Source organism: Mauremys mutica, chromosome 1 (genome assembly GCF_020497125.1).
Source record: "Mauremys mutica isolate MM-2020 ecotype Southern chromosome 1, ASM2049712v1, whole genome shotgun sequence".
NCBI lineage: Eukaryota > Metazoa > Chordata > Testudines > Geoemydidae > Mauremys > Mauremys mutica.
The window spans coordinates 351666-369892 of NC_059072.1; the positions used below are offsets into that span (position 1 = coordinate 351666).

Sequence of the window (18227 nt, forward strand, 5' to 3'; positions counted from 1 at the left end):
GCGTGGTGTAATGTGTATTGCATCTGGTATTCGCCCACTGTAACAGACATTACATAGCTCCCTGTCCTTGTTACAGGGATAGTCCAGCTGGTGCTGCTAGCAGCACTTCCTGCGTGGAAGGCAATGCCCCCTCACCATCTCCAAGGGGGTTAGTCAATGGTAAGTCTCCCCCTCTGCTCTAGGATGACTCTGTCCTGCCAGCCTTGGGTAGGCTGTGAACACGCTCCTCTGCATCGTAGCGTGCCAGGCCGCAGCGCAGATGTGGCTCGTCCTGCTGGTACCAGAGACTCTCGCTGAACTCTGGGAAGAAGAGGGCAATTTCTCTACGGGCCGATGCCACCGAGTCTGTGAGAGGAGAGAGAGAGAGAGCCTAAGGTGATGGTGGCACATTGCCTCAGTCGTACCCTGAGTTCTGCTCAGGGGGGTGAAGGGGACAGCCTATGCTCATGGGCCTAAATTCTACCAGTGCATCCCTGAGTCATAGGACTGGGGTGAATGGAGCCTGTCTGCTTAGATTGGAGGAACCTGCAGGGATGCAAGGACATGGGGTTTGGGCACCAGCAGAGGCAATGAGTGCACTGAGACAGTGCCCCCATCTGGCCTTCCTCCACCCCAATGACTGCCCTGGTGTTCTTACCTGAGCCATGTGTGGTGTTCCTCGTGTCAGTGAGGCCATAGGCTCCTCGGATGGAGTCTGGAGCTGTGTTTCGGGCTCGGTACACTTTGGTGGGTCCCATGAGAGACCTCCAGCGTGCAACAGCATCTTCATGGGCTAGGATATAAGCCCGCATTGGGCCACTGTGAAAACGCAGCCAGGTGGGTACAAGAAAAGACAAGATTACAGCAGGATGTGGGCATCTCAAGTGCTTTCTCGCCTCAGACACAGCAGGGTCAGAGTGGCAGGCGAAGGGGGCTGCCATGCAGCAGTCCTCAGGGACACAGAGCAGGCTGATTGAGAGATGACAGTAGCCAGGACCCCAGGGTTATCCCAGACTGTTAAAACACCCTGATTCCAGGGCAGTGACCTGATTTAAGGTAGCCTAGAAAGAATGGCGTTTTTTAACAGTACAGCTCGCACTCCCCCAAGGGCTATGCTGGCAGGGCAGCACTGAGGATCAGCTGGTGCCGGACTGGAATCACCAAGTTCTAGCCTTGAGGCCTAAGCATCATTCACTGTCCTACGAATGCTGCCTCTGGGACATAAGTTTCATGAATCCAGGAATGAGCTTGCCCATTGCCCTGTCCCACCCCCATTCTCCCCTTACCAAGGCAGGGGAGGGAGGGTTTACCAAGGTGAAGGAGCCTCCCATGGCCAAATGGCAGCAGCATTGCTAGAAGCAGCACCAGCATGAGGGGGCAATGGCATGTGTGTGACAGTGGGTGTCACCCCCACTCACTCCTGACAGCCAGAACAGCTCCCAACCCCCATGGCTGGGATTCACTGCTGAGCTAGGACTGATGGGGAAGAGGAGGGGAGGTACCTGGCCATGAACTCCACCAGCCTCTGATAGAAAAATCGCCCTGCAAGGAGAGAGACAGCATTTCACTCTAAGGGGGCATAGATGCCCAGTTCCCCCGTCATACTGATACCCTTGCTTGGCCTTGCCCTACCACCCCCCCCCCCACCCCACTGCCCTTTCCTTTGCTGCTCTTACAATAGGAACAGAGGCGTTGCCAGCCCAGGGCATGTCTAGCAAAGCAGCCTGTCTCTGACTGGGACTGATACCAGCTGCTTCAACAGCAGGGGCAGAACCCCACAGTGGACAATTCTGGGATAACCTGCCTTTGTGGGAGAGTCTCCCCAGCCCTATCGGTCAATGGCTAGCTCCTCCCTGCAGCAGGAGGGTTTATCTTATCCTAGCAAAAGTAAGGAGGGGTTCTTGTGGCAACTTAGAGCCTAACACATTTATTTGGGCATAAGCTTTTGTGCGCTAAAACCCACTTCATCAGATGCATGGAGTGAAAAATACAGTAAGAAGAATATATCTCAGGGGTCAGCAACCTTTCAGAAGTGGTGGGCCGAGTCTTCGTTTATTCACTTTAATTTAAGGTTTCGCGTGCCAGTAATACAATTTAACCTTTTTAGAAGGTCTCTTTCTATAAGTCTATAATATATAACTAAACTATTGTTGTATGTAAAGTAAATAGGGTTTCAAAATGTTTAAGAAGCTTCATTTAAAATTAAATTAAAATGCAGAGCCCCCTGGACTGGTGGCCAGGACCCGGGCAGTGTGAGTGCCACTGAAAATCAGCTCGCGTGCCACCTTCAGCACCATAGGTTGCCTACCCCTGATATATATTATAGCACAGGGATCGGAAACCTTTGGCACACGGCTCACCAGGGTAAGCATTGGCCTGAAGCGGCGAACCGCGGCCAGTGGGAGCCGCGATCGGCCGAACCTGCAGAAGCAGCAGGTAAACAAACCAGCCCGGCCTGCCAGGGTGCTTACCCTGGCGAGCCACATGCCAAAGGTTGCCGATCCCTGTTATAGCACATGAAAAGATGGGAGGTGCCTTACCAAGTGGGGTGTCACTGCTAATGAGCCCATTCAATTAAGGTGGAAGTGGCCTATTCTCGACAGTTGACAAGAAGGGGTGAATACCAAGGGAGGGAAAATTACTTTTGTAGTGCTAACAAGGCCAATGCAATCAAGGTGGCCCATTTCCAGCAGCAGACAAGAAGATGTGAGTATCAATAGAGGGAAAATTACTTTTTATAGTGACCCATCCACTCCCAGACTTTATTCAGGCTTAATTTGATGGTGTCCAGTTTGCAAATTATTTCCAGTTCTGCAGTTTCTCACTGGAGGCTGTTTTTGAAGTTTTTTTGTTGAAGAATTGCTACTTTTAAGATACCATCAAGACTAACATGGCTACCACTCTGAAACTTATCCTAGCAGATATAATAGAAGCCGTTTATTTGTTTGTATCCATCCATCTATGGTACATATCTGGCCCCTATTACTCCAGGAGCAGAGCACCTGGCAATTTTTAATGTACTGTATTTATCTTCACAACATGAGGCATGTAGGGAAGTGTGATTATCTCCATGTCTCAGATGGGGAACTGAGGTACTAAGTGACTAGTCCAAAGTCATGCAAGAAGTCTGTAGCAGAGAACTATGCAGGTAAGTGTCTAATTGTGTTTTGACTCCTACTGAACTCTTGGCCTCAGTAATGCCTCGTGGCAGTGAGTTCCACAGATTGTGTGTTGCGTAATAAATATTTCCTATGTTAAATCTTACGTGTAGTGCCTTTCGGGTTCTCTGAATGACCTGTTGCATTCAGAGAGTGTGAACAGGACTTCTTGATTTACCTGCTATCTGTCCTATGGCATCTATCCTCATAGTATCTGAGCACCTTCCAAGAGAAATCAGTTCTGTATCCCTCTGTCATCTCCCTTTCATTCGTCTCCTCATTGAACTACACAATCTGTCTTCGAATCTCTCTCCACACAAGAGTCTTTCCAACTCTCTCCTCCTCTTTGCCTCTCTCTCAACCCCCTGTCCCTCTGCGGTGTCCCTCCTGAGAGAGGCTAACCTGCGCCCTTCCCTGTGCTCCCCACGGCCCTGCATGAGCAAAGACATAAGAACATAAGAACATAAGAAAGGCCGTACCGGGTCAGACCAAAGGTCCATCTAGCCCAGTATCTGTCTACCGACAGTGGCCAATGCCAGGTGCCCCTGAGGGAGTGAACCTAAAAGGCAACGATCAAGTGATCTCTCTCCTGCCATCCATCTCCATCCTCTGACGAACAGAGGCTAGGGACACCATTCTTACCCATCCTGGCTAATAGCCATTTATGGACTTAGCCACCATGAATTTATCCAGTCCCCTTTTAACTGGACAACCTCCCGTCCCAGGGTTCACGCCCTGAAGGGCGCAGTTAGGGTCAGTGGCAAGCTCCCTGTGATCACTACCTGAGTGCTCCTGGTAAAATCGCTGGCTATCTTCCCTTCTCCACATCAGCTCCTTGGTCCGCACGATGAGGAATTTGTTATTTAGGATGGTTTCGTGCACGGCCTGGAAAGGCAGGGCAAGGGTGAGGCACAAACACATCAGATGTTGCAGAACAAAGACTTCAGCCAAGGGACCGGGGGATCCTGACTACTGGGAGAAAGGGGTGGTCAGAGCAAGAGAGACTGCAGTGCCAAGCACAGGGGGTAGGTACAGGCTAGCTCCTGGAAACGGATACAGTGCAACTAGAATAATTCACAAGGCCTCATGCTCCACCGACCTGAATTCTGGGGTAGGGCCCCTGGTTCCTGTGGCACCTCCAGCAAGAATGGGGCAGTTCTTGCCTCATCAAACTCTTGTGCCAGCCTCTGCAGACAGAGAAACCCCAGCAAATGTCTTTCCAAAAGAGGACTAAGCTTGTGGCGCACAACTCACTATGGGCAATCCAGGGAGGGATCTGGCAGGCTCCGCAGCAGCGGAACAGGGCATAACTGGGCCCAGGGGCCATGTTCACATGGGTCAGTGTCCAATAATCCAAAGGGGGGGGTACTACTGCCTCCCGGGGGGACGGGCGAGGCCAGGGGCTACCAACGACTAATGCGTGGGGGAGGGAGGGATGGGCCAGGCCGGGGGGTATCACCAACTAACACCTCCCGGGGGGGGGCGGGCCAGGTATGAGTGGGGGGGTACCACCAACTAACACCTCCCGGGGGGCCGGGCGGGGGGGGGGAGACTCCCCGGGGAATGGGCCGGGGGGGGGGGCTCCCGGGGAGACGGGCGAGGCCAGGGGCTACCAACGACTAATGCGTGGGGGAGGGAGGGATGGGCCAGGCCGGGGGGGTACCACGAACTAACACCTCCCGGGGGGCGGGGCGGCCCGGGGGGGGTGGAGGCTCCTGGGGGGCCGGGCCGGGCCGGGCGGCTCCAGGGGCTTTGCCAGCGGGCGGGGCGCAGCGGCTGGAGCCGGCGGGGAGCCGCGGGGGGACCCCCCTCACCTCGAGCACCAGCGGGTGGGCCACGGCGTCCGGCTTCAGCACCGCCAGCGTGAGCTGCAGCGGCCGCGCGGAGCGCAGCACGGCCCCCATGGCGCTCGCGGCCGCGCAGCGCGTGCACGGGGCGGCGGGGACGCGCGGGGCCTCGGGCGCGTCGCCATGGTGACAGAGGATGGTGCAGTGCCTGGGGAGGGGTAGATCGGGAGGCGGGCTCGGGGCCCGGGGTCTGCCCTGGGGGGGCGGGGTACGGCGCCCCCCTTGGTGTCCAGGCCCAACCCCTAGTATGTCGCTCAGCGGTCGGCGGCTCAGGCGCTCCGTGGACAACCTGGGCCGCGAGGTCCTTTAGGCGCGTGGGGGGCAGCCCGGGGCCTCGCGCCGCCGCGTCGCGTAGCAGCGGGGACGCGGCTGGGCCGGCCGGTGAGTGTCGGGCCGGGGCTCTGCGGAGACGGGGCCGCCTGGGGAGAGTGGGGGGGTGACAGGCGGGGTAGCCAGGAGCTGTCCCCCGGGCGGGAGGGGTGATAGGTGGGGAGCTGTTCCCGGGGTCCCCGGGGGGGAGGGGTGATAGATGGGGTAGCCAGGACAGGAGCTGTCCCCGGGGGGGGTGACAGGCGGGGTAGCCAGGAGCTGTCCCCGGGGGGGTAGGGGGAGGGGTGACAGGTGGGGAGCTGTCCCCGGGGGGAGGGGGGAGGAGCTGTCCCCCGGGCGGGAGGGGTGATAGATGCGGTAGCCAGGAGCTGTCCCCGGGCGGGAGGGGGGAAGAGTGATAGGTGGGGTAGCCAGGAGCTGTCCCCGGGGGAGAGGTGGGGAGCTGCCCCCGGGGGGGCAGGGGGAGGGGTGATCGGTGGGGAGCTGTCCCCGGGGGGGGTGACAGGCGGGGTAGCCAGGAGCTGTCCCCGGGGGGGGTGACAGGCGGGGTAGCCAGGAGCTGTCCCCGGGGGGAGGAGTGGGGAGCTGTCCCCCCGGGGGGGCAGGGGGAGGGGTGATCGGTGGGGAGCTGTCCCCGGGGGGGGAGGAGTGATAGATGGGACCCCTGCGCCCATTCAACCCCCCTGTTATCCACACCCCCACCCTCTAACCACCACCCCAAACTCCCCTGCCTTCTATCCAAACCCCCTGCTCCCTTCCCCCTTACCGCACTGCCTGGAGCACCCGTGGCTGGCGGCGCAGTTGTGGCTGAAGCCAGCCACGCCACCGCGCAGCACAGAGCACTGGGTCAGGCTGCGGCTCTGCAGCTGCACTGCCCGGCCGTCCAGAGCATTGTGCCAGCGGTGTGGTGCGCTGAGCCTGTGGGGGAGGGGGAACAGCAGGGGAGGGTATGGGGGCTAGCCTCCTGGGCCAGGAGCTCAGGGGCCGGGCAGGAGGGTCCTGCGGGCCATAGTTTGCCCACCTCTGGTTTATCATAACTGCTCTTTGACGGCTAGGAAGGAGACTGTAACACTAGGAGCTTATCCTAGCTCTTTCTGAGAGGCTCAGAAAAATAAAATCTTCCCCTTGGTCCTAGGAGAGGTGGCTTCTGTGCAGCTAGGGTGGAGGCAGCATGGCTAGAGATGCACCAGGGGGAGATTCCTGTGAGGAGCTGGACCAGACAAAGTATGATGCAGATGAGAACGTGAAGATTATCTGCCTGGGGGACAGCGCTGTGGGGAAATCCAAGTAAGTAACTGGCCCTTATTGCACATGCCAGGAAGGCTACAGCAACATACAAGCTTGGCACTCCTCAACCAGTGTCTGGTCTCTGCCTCTCCCCTGCACAAAGCAGTAGCTCTAGTTATTGTTGTTACCTACACAGTGGTTTATTAGCTGTGTCTGAGGCCAACGGAGAGGCTGAATGGGTAGGAGTGGGGTGCCTATCTGTATCAGGGATGAGGAAAAAGAAGATAATAAGATGATCAGGTAAGGACTAATGGGCCTGTGTCATTTCTTTACTTGCAGGTTAATGGAAAGGTTCCTCCTGGATGGATTGTATCCTTTGGGTTCTTTCAGACCTCACCGCTGTTTATTTTTGTTCTTGGGCCCAGGAGGGTACATGAGGGGAAAATGGTCTGTTTGAGGCCTTTTTGTTTAACCATGTTCTTCCTATCAGGGGCTCTCATTCCATCTTCACCAGAGTTCTGTTTCCTGGCTTTCACTGCCTGATCTAGACTCTCTTCATACTACGTTGATGAGCTAGCTAAATCCACACAGCACTTGGGAACTTATAACTTCTGTTCCTCCTAAGAAGGTCTCCTGCCCCCTCCCCCCAGTATTTTCTTTAGAATTCCTTTCCTGAGCACTGCAGTGCTAGCAGCTGGTCCTGTGAGGCGTATAGGACTGTCATGGGCACTTCAACTACAGAGCTCCTACTCCCTCCCTTAGGGTTTGTACACACTAGCACTTACTTCAATATAACTTATGTCGCTCAGCGGTGTGGAAAAGCCTCCCCCTCCCTGAGCGATGTAAGTTACACTGGCATAAGCGCCAGTGTGGACAGTGCTATGTCGGTGGGAGACGCTCTCTCGCCAACATAGCTACCGCCACTCGGGGAGGTGTAGTAATTATGCCAATGGGAGCACTCTCTCCTGTCAGCATAGAGCAGGCCTGCACAACTCGTAAAGCGGCGAGGGCCACATTCCTCCAAAGAAAACAGCTGAGGGCCGAAACCTCCCAGCCCCACAGAAACACCCCGCCCCAGGGCCGCCCAGCCCTGCGGAAACAAACCCTCCTTCCCCAGCACCACCCCACCAAAACAGCTGTGGGCAAAAAGGGAGGTTGGGGGTGGGGAGGTTTTGATTTTAAATCAACCAGGGGCTCCCAGCTGAAGAGGTGGCTGGGAGCCCTCAGGGACAAATTAAAGGGCCGGGGGCTCCGGTGGCTGGGGGAACCCGGCAGGGCCAGCTGTAGGTTTTTTGCTGCTCCAAGCAAAAAAAAAATTGGCTGCCCCCTGTCCCAGCCCTGGGCTCCCCCCTGTACCCCACTGCTGCCCCAGTCCTGGGCTCTCCCCCCACCCACACCCCCTGCCGCCCCGCGCTGGGCTTCCCCCTTTCCTCCCCACCAGTGCCCTCCCCCCACCCCGCTGCTGACCCAGCCCTGGGCTCCCCCCCACCAGTGCCCCCACACACACACCTCCTGCCGCCCCAGCCCTGGGTCACTGGTAACTCGCTCCCAGGGTGGCTCATTCAGCAGGAATTTTGGATGTGCACAAAACACAGACAGCATTGGTTCCCATATGGTTACAGAGCTGCAGTAAAGTGGAACAATTTTCAGCTTGTGTGATTGGAGGATATCTGGATGCATATTATAAGACTGTCCTCCATAAATGAGGAAAAGTTGAGGTGCCTTTATTATTCTTTTGTTCCACTCTTTCTTTCTATGGGGAATTTGCCAATGCAATATCACTGTCTTCCTTTTAAACAAACAAAAAGGCAATGGCTGTTGAAAATAGTAATTCCAGTCCTAATAAGCATTTCTTGCTCAATTTTATCCTACTTTTTCTACAGCAAGTTACAGTGGATCAGTATATTTGATTTGGGAGAAATGAAGTAACAGCTGCCCAAACTGAGCTTGAGCACTCCTGAATTTTGAGGTGTTCAAATCTGGAAGGCAGGTGCTGGGGGGGTGGGGGGGGCTGTGGGCCCCTTGGGGGAGCATGGCAGCAATGTGTCTGGAGCTGCATGGAGCCAGACACGCTGGTCTGAGTGGCACGGTAAGGGGGCTGGGGGTTGGAAAAGGGGTAAGGGATTCCGGGGGGCAGTCAAGGGACAGGGAGCAGGGGGGATTGGATGGGGTGGAGGTTCAGGGGGGCAGTCAGGGGACAGGCAGCAGTTGGATAGGCATGGGAGTCTCAGGAGTTCATCAGGGGACAGGTGGGGGTGAGGTCCTGAGGGGAAGTTGGGGGGGATCTCAGGAGGGGGCAGTTGGGGACAAGGAGAAGGGAGGCTTAGATAGGGGCTGGGGTACCAAGGGGCAGTTAGGGGCAGGGGTCTCGGGAGGGGGCAATCGGGGGACAAGGAGCAGCGGCATTTAGATAGGGGGTAGGGTCCTGGGAGAGGGATATCAGGAGACAAGGACCAGCTGTGTTAGATAGGGGGTGGAGGTCCTGGGGGGCAGTTAGGGCAGGGGTCCATGGAGGGGGCAATCAGCCGCTGCGGGCCGGGATTCAAAGGGCTCTGGGCTGCCCTCCGCTGCGGGCAGTGCAGAGCCCTCTGACTCCCTGCCACAGCTGGAATTTAAAGGGCTCTGGACTCCCTGTGGCTGCGGGCAGCGCAGAGCCCTTTGATTCCCCGCCGCGGCTGGGATTTAAAGGGCTCTGGGCTCCCTGTGGCTGCGGGCAGCGCAGAGCCCTTTGATTCCCGGCCGTGGCTGGGATTTAAAGGGCTCTGGGCTCCCCGGGGCTGCGGGCAGCACAGAGCCCTCTGACTCCCGGCTGCGGCTGGGATTCAAAGGGCTCTGGGCTGCCCGCAGAGTGCTGTGTGTGGGGGATTCAGAATCCCCCCGCGGGCTGCACAGGGAGGCTCTGCGGGCTGCATGTTGTGCAGATCTGGCTTAGAGCATCTGCACTAGCAGCACTACAGTGGTGCAGCTACCTCAGTACAGCTGTGCGGTTGTATTGATTCTAGTGTAGACTAACCCTTAGTTTGGGATTGAAACTCTGAGGCAAATTGGAGTGAATAGCTTGGCTATGCTACGCCCTGCAGAGGAGCAGCTTGGTGACCCAGCTGCTGACTGCTTTCCCTAGCCCCCCTCAAGCAAGTTCCCCTCACAGGTGCTCTACTGAACATGAGATTGGTGTCTGGACAAGACTCACTTTTCAGCTCCTTAACCTATGCACAGCCGATCCCAGCAGCTCTCTACATTTGCCTTGACACTCTACAAATACACAACCAATGTGGATGGGAAGAATATCCTTGTGGGTAAGCACCTCCTAGGAGATGAGCACCTATCCTCCTTGTGAGTGCTGGGTACAGCTGCAGGAAATCCCTGCTATGGCATCGCTAAAGGATCTCTGTTGATTCCATGAATTCCTGTGCATCTCAGTTGGGTGTAAACTGAACCCAAATAAGGACAATGGCAGTGTCCATGGTATCAGTGTCACTGTTGACCATTTTTGTAGAAACACTTGTGCTATTTTTAGTTGTACTTTTCGTGCTGACTGTGCTTGGGGCTATGTAGGACACAAAGACAGTGCCTGCTTGAGGAGCTTACAATCTCAAAGGCAGCATTAGGAAGACAGATCACACTGGGAAATTGAGATGAGGGAATGACCTTTGTTATTGCTATGAACTCCCAGTTTTGGAGTACTGCAGAAGAAATGAGTCTAAGAGGGATTTGAATGAGAATTTGGTGAACACAGATTGGGAGATCATTTTGCACCTGAGGCAGCATGAAGAAGGCCCAGAGACAGAAGTGTGAGAAGGAATGAAAAGATCATTGAGGCTAGTACCATTGGTGGAGTGGAAGGGGTATGGGGGGCATGTTAACGGAAAAGTACTGTGATGTAGGCAGGTGTGCAGTGATGCAGGACATTGGAGGCAAGACCAAGGAATTTAAATTTAATGCAGTTGCAAAGAGGGAGCCAGCAGAGGGACCAAAAGGGGTGAGAGGTCAGCTTGACAGGCAAGGAAGTTAATGTTATGGGCTGTATTTTGGATGGACTGGAGGGGCATGATGAAAGAATCATGGAAGCCACCGAGGATAAGGCTGCTGTAATCAGGATGGGAGGTGATTGAAGCCTAGACAGGTGTTCTAGCTTTTGGGACCAAAAAGAAGAGCTGGATTTTTAATATATTGTACATGAAAAAGCAGTGAGATTTGGATAAGATAGGAGGAGGAGAGGGAGAGGTCAGTAAGGCTGGGCCACAGGATGGTGGTGTTGTCATCAGAAATGGGAAACGTTACTAATGTGCTTCTCCAGTGGGGCAGGAACTGTGTGAGAACCTGAGAATAAGGTTACAAATGACTCAGTGTTCTGTCCTATTTTGGTCCGTGTCATGGCAGTGAGGCTAGCGGCACTTCAATCCTATTTCTGATCTCTCTGACTCCAAAGTGTTTGGTCTCTTGGGATGGAATCTCATGATTCTTCTGTTCTTAGATGGTATCCTGGTACACTGACCCATGAATACCAAAAGCTTATCATCTTGCTGGCCAGACTCAGTTTCAGGAACCTGTGTGCTTCCTACCTTCAGGATCCTGTGAAAAGCAATACTGACCAACAGCTTTCTTAAAACCAATTGTTTTGATTTAGCAGTTGGAATGAAGTACAGCATATACCACTTATCAGCAACCTCTCATTTCCCAGCAAGAAGTTGCTATTATCCAGAAGTTGCCAATAACCAAAAGGCAGGTTTTTGGGGCTGCAGCCAGGAATGAAGTGCTGGGACATGCTGAGCCTGGCCCCCTAGCACCAGGCCAAGATGCAGCCCTGAGAGCGCCAGGAGAGGCACCATGCAGGCCCCTAGCACTCCTGCTCCCCCTGGAAAGCATCTGGACCGCAACTCGCATCCCAGCTGCTGCCCTGCCTATAGCTCCCCCTCCCAGCCTGCAGCACCACTGGAGAGGAAGCTGTGGGGGTAGTTTTTGGACAGGGCAGCATTGGGGAGAGGCGAGCAGCAGCCCAGGTGCTGGGGCTTTCCACGGGGAGCAGGGATGCTGGGGGCTCGTGGGGCTGCACTGTACCTCTTCCTGCATTCTCCCTCTCCCTGGGTTTTTCATATCCCAGTGCTTCCATACCTGGCTGCAGCCCCAAAAACCTGCCTACTACTGGGTCTTTCCATGGGGAATGGGGGTACTGAGCCCAGGCCCCCAGTGCCAGGGCAGGGCACAGCCCAGACAACGCAAGAAGAAGTACTGTGCAGCCCCATGGGCCCCCGACATCCCTGCCCCCAGTGGAAAGCCCTGGCATTCGGGCTGCAGCCCATCTCCATGCTGCTGCCCTCTCTGCAGCCTACCCTCCCAGCCTCTCCTCCCACTTTGCAGTGCTGGGACTCCTGCGTTATCTCCTGTGTGGCTGCTGGATCCCCACCCATGGGGGAAGCTCCATGTCAAAGAAGAAAAGTTGCCAATTAGCATCATGACAGTTGCAAATATCTGAGTCCAGTTAACTTTATAATTAATGGGATAGGATCAGCTTCCAGCAAAATGTTGCTAATAACCAAAAATTGTCAGTATCAGGATTGTTAATGAGCAGTATGTACTGTATTAGAGAAAAAGGGATTTTTAAAACAGCAAAGAGCCTACACATTACACATATAGTCTCATTGATAATAATCATCATCCCCAGAAGGGACCATTGCAGTCATCTAGTCTGGCCTCCAATATAGTACAGGCCACAGAATTTCCACCCCGCAAAAAAATTCCTAGAACAGATCTCTTAGAAAAATATCCAATCTTGATTTTAAAATTGCCAGTGATAGAGAATCCATCATAGCCCTTGATAAATTATTCCAGTGATTAATTACTCTTATAATTAAAAATGTACGCTTTATTTCCAGTCTGAATTTGTCTAGCTTCAACTTCCAACCACTGGATCATGTTAGACCTTTTTCTGCTGGGTTGAAGAGCCTATTAAGTATTTGTTCCCTACGTAGGTGCTTATAGACTGTAATCAAGTCACCTTTTCACCTCCTTCTAGTTGAGTCTATCATTTTAAGGCATGTTTTCCCATCTTTTAATCATTCTCATGGTTCTTCTCTGAATATTCTCCAATTCACCAACATCCTTCTTGAATTGTAAACACCAGAAATGAACACAGTACTCTAGCATCCCAGGATCTCTTTAGCTCTTTTGGACACAGTGTTATACCTGGAGCTCATGTTCAGCTCATTATCCACCAAGAACCTCAAATCTGTTTCAGAATCACTTTCTTCCAGGCTAGAGTCCCCCATCCTGTGAGTGTGGCCTACCGTCTTTGTTCCCAGATGTATACATTTACATTTGGGCATATTAAAACTCATATTGTTTGGTTGCACACAGTTTACTAAGCAATCTAGATTGCTCTGCATCAGTGACCTGTCCTCTTAATTATTTACCACTGCCCCAATTTTTGTTTCATTTGCAAATTTTCTCAGCGATGATTTTGTTTTCTTTCAGGTCATTGATAAGATGTAAAATAGTGTAGGGCCAGAGGCATGGATGGCAAGAAGGAGGGAGAGATTGGGGCCGGGGAGGGGGGGGATGTATGTGAGTAGCCATAGCAATGGGTGTGATGGTGGGAATGTTGGAGGAGTTGGAGCAGTGTCCAAACTGTTTGAGGGTGGGGAGAGGCGGAGCAGGGGAGTCTGAGCAGTTGGAGGCAATATGGAGAGGTTAGAACTGGGGGAGGGTGTTGGTACAATGCAGGAAAGAATGGAGTGGAAAGGAGGGGGTTGGAGCTGTGCAGTGGGGAAGTTAGTGAAGCTACACTTGCTCCCCTTCCTCTTACACTTCACAGCAGAGTCTTAGTCTGTGAGGCACTCAGTAGTTCGGGACCTGGCTACTTCAGAGCCCACCTTATCCTCCATGGCTCTGCAGCCACAGGGACAGTGCAGATGGACAGAACCACATTTAGGCTGCCCAGTGAGGATGACAGCCAGGATTCTGGCATGGAGAATGCTCTACGGACCACCCTGCTAAAAAGATCACACTGCCATTGTTGAGATCACCCCTAATCTGTATAGGTTTGGATCCCACAATCATCCCAGTACTATCTGCTTACTTCTCACCCTATTTTCCTCAGCTTTCGCACCCATGCCTTGCCTTGCTAGTCTGCGTTTTTTAAAGTCCAGTTTACACAGAACTTTTTGCACTACTGTATTTACACCAATGCCAACTGTCTCTGCTGGGACATTGTACAGGCATAGCTAAACCCCATGTATCGCTAGAGCCTATGTTTGTAAACTGGTCAAGGAATGTCTCAGCCTGTTATGGCAAAGGCTCGTGTCAGTCGGCATATAGGAGAGGGCTGAACTCTGGGGCTGGGTTGTGAGGGGCTTGGAAGTTCTTTCCTGTCATGGCATGCTGAACTTGCTGGTTTGTGCCTTTCAGACTTCTGGGACACAGCCGGACAGGAGAGATTCCAGAGTATGCATGCATCCTATTACCACAAGGCCCATGCTTGTATCATGGTAAGGACATTCTTCTGGCTTTCACTCTGTGTGTGTAAAGGATTCCTGGCTGGTAACAGAACCTGTTTGGTATGCATCCTACACATTACCTTTAATAATGTTACCCCAAGTACAGCCTCTTAAGGCCAGAGTGGTTGAACTAGAGGAGCTAAGGAAGACAGAGAGGTACACAGAGGAGACTCTCCGGGACACAGCAGAGCGGTCCCACCCCCACCTTCTGTACTGCTGAGGAATATGAAAGTCTTGGGGAAGGAGAACATCAAACTGGAGCAGATGGAAACAATCCCATAGTTGGGACCCTCCTTTCAGATGATGCCATGGTATCGTCTCACACTGAGGATATCTCTCCAGGGGAGGGGACCCCAGTTATTGGAAGAGACTGGTAATAGTAATGGGGGATTCGATTATTAGAAATATAAATAGTTGGGTTTGCGATGACCAGGAGAACTGCATAGTAAATTGCATGCTGGGTGTGAAAGTTGCAGATCTTTCAAGACATCTAGACAGATTTATGTGCAGTGCTAGGGAGGAGCTGGTGGTCATGGTTCATGTGGGTACCAATGACATAGGGGAAGGTAGGCGAAAGGTTCTGGAGGTCACATTTAGGCTGCTAGGTAAGAGATAAAAGTCTAGGACTTCCATTGTCTGAAATGCTTCCAGTTCCAGGCAGAGAGCCAGGTAGACAGGCATCACTGCAGGGTCTCAATGCATGGATCAGACAGTGATGTAGAAATGGGTTTAGATTTATTAGGAACTGCGGTACCTTTTAGGAAAGGAGGAGCCTATATGGGAAGGATGGGGTCCCCCTAAATCAAAATGGAACCAGATTGCTGGCACTTAAAATTAAAAAGGTCGTAGAGAAATTTTTAAAAAAGGGGCTGGGGAAAGCTGAAAGGTGTGGAGGAAAACATGGTGCAGACAGAGACATTCCTTAGGGGAGGATCTATTAATGGGAGTTCTCTATGTCCTAGTAAAGACGTTGATAAAGTACAGGTAGAAGCTTAAAAGAAACAGTCAAATGAAAGAGAGTCCCACTCGGTTACATCACATGAAGGCAGACAATTAAATATTGACAAATTTTATAAGTGCCTATAGACAAATGAAAGAAGTCTAAATACTAAAATGGGTGAACTTGAGTGCCTGGTATTAAGTGAGGATATTGATATCACAGATACTTGAGGGAATGATGATAATCAATGGGACAGGGTAACACCAAGGTACAAAATATAAAGGAATGGCAGAGTAGGTCAGGCTGGTTGGGGAGTGGCACTATATGTGAAAGAAAGCACAGAGTCAAATGTAGTAAAAGTCATAAATGAATCAAACTGCCATAGAATTTCTATGGATAGTAATTCCATGCTTGAATAGTAAGAGTATAGCAGTAGGAATATACTGCCGACCGCCTGACCACGATGGTGATGGTGATTATGAAATGCTCAGGGACGTTAGAGAGGCTATAAAAATTGAAAAGTTAATAATAATAGGGTATTTTAACTATTGACATGTCACCTCAGGATGGGATGCAGAAATAACATTTTTAGACACTATGAATGACTGCTTCTTGGAGCAGCTAGTCCTGGAACCCACAAAGGCAGAGCCAATTCTCGATTTAGTGGCGCACAGGATCTGGTCCAATGGGTATATATAACTAAACCACTCAGTAATAGCAACCATAATGTAATGAAAATTAACATCCTTGTGTGGGGTGAAATACCAAAGAAGCCCACCTCTGTAGTATTTAACTTCAGAAAGGGGAACTAAACAAAAATGAGGAAGCTAGTTAAACAGAAATTAAAAGGAACAGTCACAAGAGTGAAATGCCTGCAGGGGCGGCTCCAGGCCCCAGCATGCCAAGCGCATGCTTGGGGCGGCATGCCGCAGGGGGCGGTCTGCCGGTCGCTGGGAGGGCGGCAGGCAGGCAGCCTTGGGCTGCCTGCGGAGGGTCCGCTGGTCCCGCAGCTTCGGTGGAGCCGCGGGACCAGCGGACCCTCTGCAGGCACGCCTGCGGGAGGTCCACCGGAGCCACAGGACCAACGACCGGCAGACCGCCCCCTGCGGCATGCCGCCATGCTTGGGGCGGCGAAATGTCTAGAGCTGCCCCTGAATGCAGGCTGCATGGAACATTTTAAATAACACCATAATAGAAGCTCAAATTAAATGTATACCCCAAATAAAAAAATAGTAAGAGAACCAAAAAAAATGGCACACAGCTAAACAACAGAGTAAAAGAAGCGGTTAGAGGCAAAAAGCCATTCTTTAAAAATTGGAAGTCAAATCCTACTGAAGAAAATAGAAAGGAGCATAAACTCTGGCAAGCCAAGTGTAAAAGTATAATTACGCAGGCCAAAAAAGAATTTGAGGACCAACTAGCAAAAGACTTAAAAGTATTTTTTGCTGTAGTTTTAAGTACCTCCAAAGCAGGAAGCCTGCCAAACAATCAGTGGGGCCACTTGACAATCAAGATGCTGAAGGAGTACTCAAGGAAGACAAGGCCATTGCAGAGAAGCTAAATGAATTCTTTGCATCTGTCTTCACAGCAGATGATGTAGAGGAGATTCACACACCTGCACCATTCTTTTTAGGTGACAAATCTGAGGAACTGTCCCAGACTGAGGTGTTGAGAAAGGAGGTTTTGGCACAAATTGATAAACATTAGTAGTAAGTCACCAGGACCATATGGGATTCACCGAAGACTTCTAAAGGAACTCAAATAAGAAATTGCAGAACTACTAACTGTGGAATGTAACCTATCGCTTAAATCAGCCTCTGTACCAGATGACTGGACAATAGCTCCAGGGGAAATCCTAGCAATTACAGGCCAGTAATCCTAACTTCAGTACTAAGCAAATTGGTTGCAACTATAGTAAAGAACAGAATTATCAGACACATAGATAAAGATGGTTTGGGGAACAGTCAACATGGCATTTGTAAAGGGAAATTGTGCCTTACCAATTTATTAGAATTCTTTGTGGAGGTCAACAAACTTGTAAACAAGGGTGATCTGGCTGATACAGTGTACTTGGACTTTCAGAAAGCCTTTGATAAGGTCCTCCACCAAAGGCTCTTAAGCAAAATAAGCTGTCGGGATATGAGGGAAGGTCCTCTCATGGATCAGGGACTGATTAAAAGACAGGAAATAAAGGGTAGCAATAAATAACCAGTTTTCACAGTGGAGACAGGTAAATAGTGGGGTTCTCCAGAGATCTGTACTGGGACCAGTGCTATTCAACATGTTCATAAATGATCTGGGAAAAGGAGTAAACAGTGAGGTGGCAGAGTTTACGGGTGTTACAAAATTATTCAAGATAGTTAAGTTCAATGCACACTGCCACGAATTACAAAGGGATCTCACAAAACTTGGTGACTGGGCAACAAAGTGGCAGATGAAATTCAATGTTCATAAACGCAAAGTAGGGAACACTGGAAAACAACTGTACATCCAAAAGGATGGGGTCTAAATTAGCTGTTACCACTCAAGAAAGATCTTGGAGTCATTGTGGATCGTTCTCTGAAAACATCTGCTCAGTGAGCAGCGGCTGTCAAAAAAGCGACAGACTCATTAGGAGGGGGATAGATAATAAGATAGAATCATAGAATCTCAGGGTTGGAAGGGACCTCAGGAGGTCATCTAGTCCAACCCCCTGCTCAAAAAGGACCAAACCCAACTAAATCATATAGAAAATATCATAATGCCACTATATAAGTCATGTTGTGCCCACACCTAGAATACTGTGTGCCATTCAGGTCGCTCCCATCTCAAAAAAGATATGTTAGAATTGGAAAAGATACAGAGAAAGGCAACAAAATGATTATGGGTATGGAACAGCTTCCAGATGAGGAGAAATTAAAAAGACTGGTACTGTTCAGGTTGGAAAAGAGACAACTAAGTGGGGATATGATAGATGTTAATAAAATCATGACTGGTGTAGAGAAAGTGAATAAGGAAGTGTTATTTACCCCTTCACATAACACATGAACCAGGCGTCACCCGATGAAATTAATAGGCAGCAGGCTTAAAACAAACAAAAGGATGTACTTCTTCACCCATTGCACAGTCAACCTGAGGAACTCACTGCCAGGGGATGTTGTGAAGGCCAAAATTATAACTGGGTTCAAAAAATAATTAGATAAGTTCATGGAAGATAGGTTCATCAGTGGCTATTAGCCAAGATGATCCAAGATTCAACCCCATCCTCTGGGTA

General features: G+C 51.5%; 2 protein-coding genes across 9 annotated transcripts in view; one reads left to right on the forward strand and one right to left on the reverse strand.

The window, feature by feature from the left end:
- Window positions 1–5220, reverse strand: NME6 (NME/NM23 nucleoside diphosphate kinase 6). 2 transcript variants are annotated; one of them, XM_045028457.1, is made up of 6 exons: window positions 4952–5064; window positions 4237–4324; window positions 3920–4022; window positions 1482–1521; window positions 638–798; window positions 1–345 (listed from the first exon to the last, which is right to left on the reverse strand). In XM_045028457.1, exons 2-6 carry the CDS (start codon window positions 4303–4305, stop codon window positions 179–181), a joined length of 540 nt encoding a protein of 179 aa, XP_044884392.1. In that variant the 5' UTR covers window positions 4306–4324; window positions 4952–5064; the 3' UTR covers window positions 1–178. The 2 variants fall into 2 exon arrangements, with proteins under 2 accessions (XP_044884392.1, XP_044884399.1); XM_045028464.1 differs by lacking the exon at window positions 4237–4324 and having other exon boundaries at window positions 4952–5220.
- RABL2B (RAB, member of RAS oncogene family like 2B) overlaps window positions 5168–18227 on the forward strand; it is a 20081-nt gene continuing 7021 nt past the window's right edge. Inside the window, exons 1-5 of one of the 7 annotated variants that reach the window (XM_045028394.1) lie at window positions 5168–5365; window positions 6450–6601; window positions 6881–6910; window positions 9758–9837; window positions 13946–14094. In XM_045028394.1, coding sequence (XP_044884329.1) covers window positions 6486–6601; window positions 6881–6910; window positions 9758–9837; window positions 13946–14094 — 375 coding nt within the window. In that variant the 5' untranslated portion in view covers window positions 5168–5365; window positions 6450–6485. Of the gene's footprint in view, window positions 5366–6291; window positions 6602–6880; window positions 6911–9757; window positions 9838–12414; window positions 12507–13945; window positions 14095–18227 lie in introns of those variants that run through there. The other 6 variants (XM_045028410.1, XM_045028419.1, XM_045028402.1 and 3 more) reach the window with 6 other exon arrangements.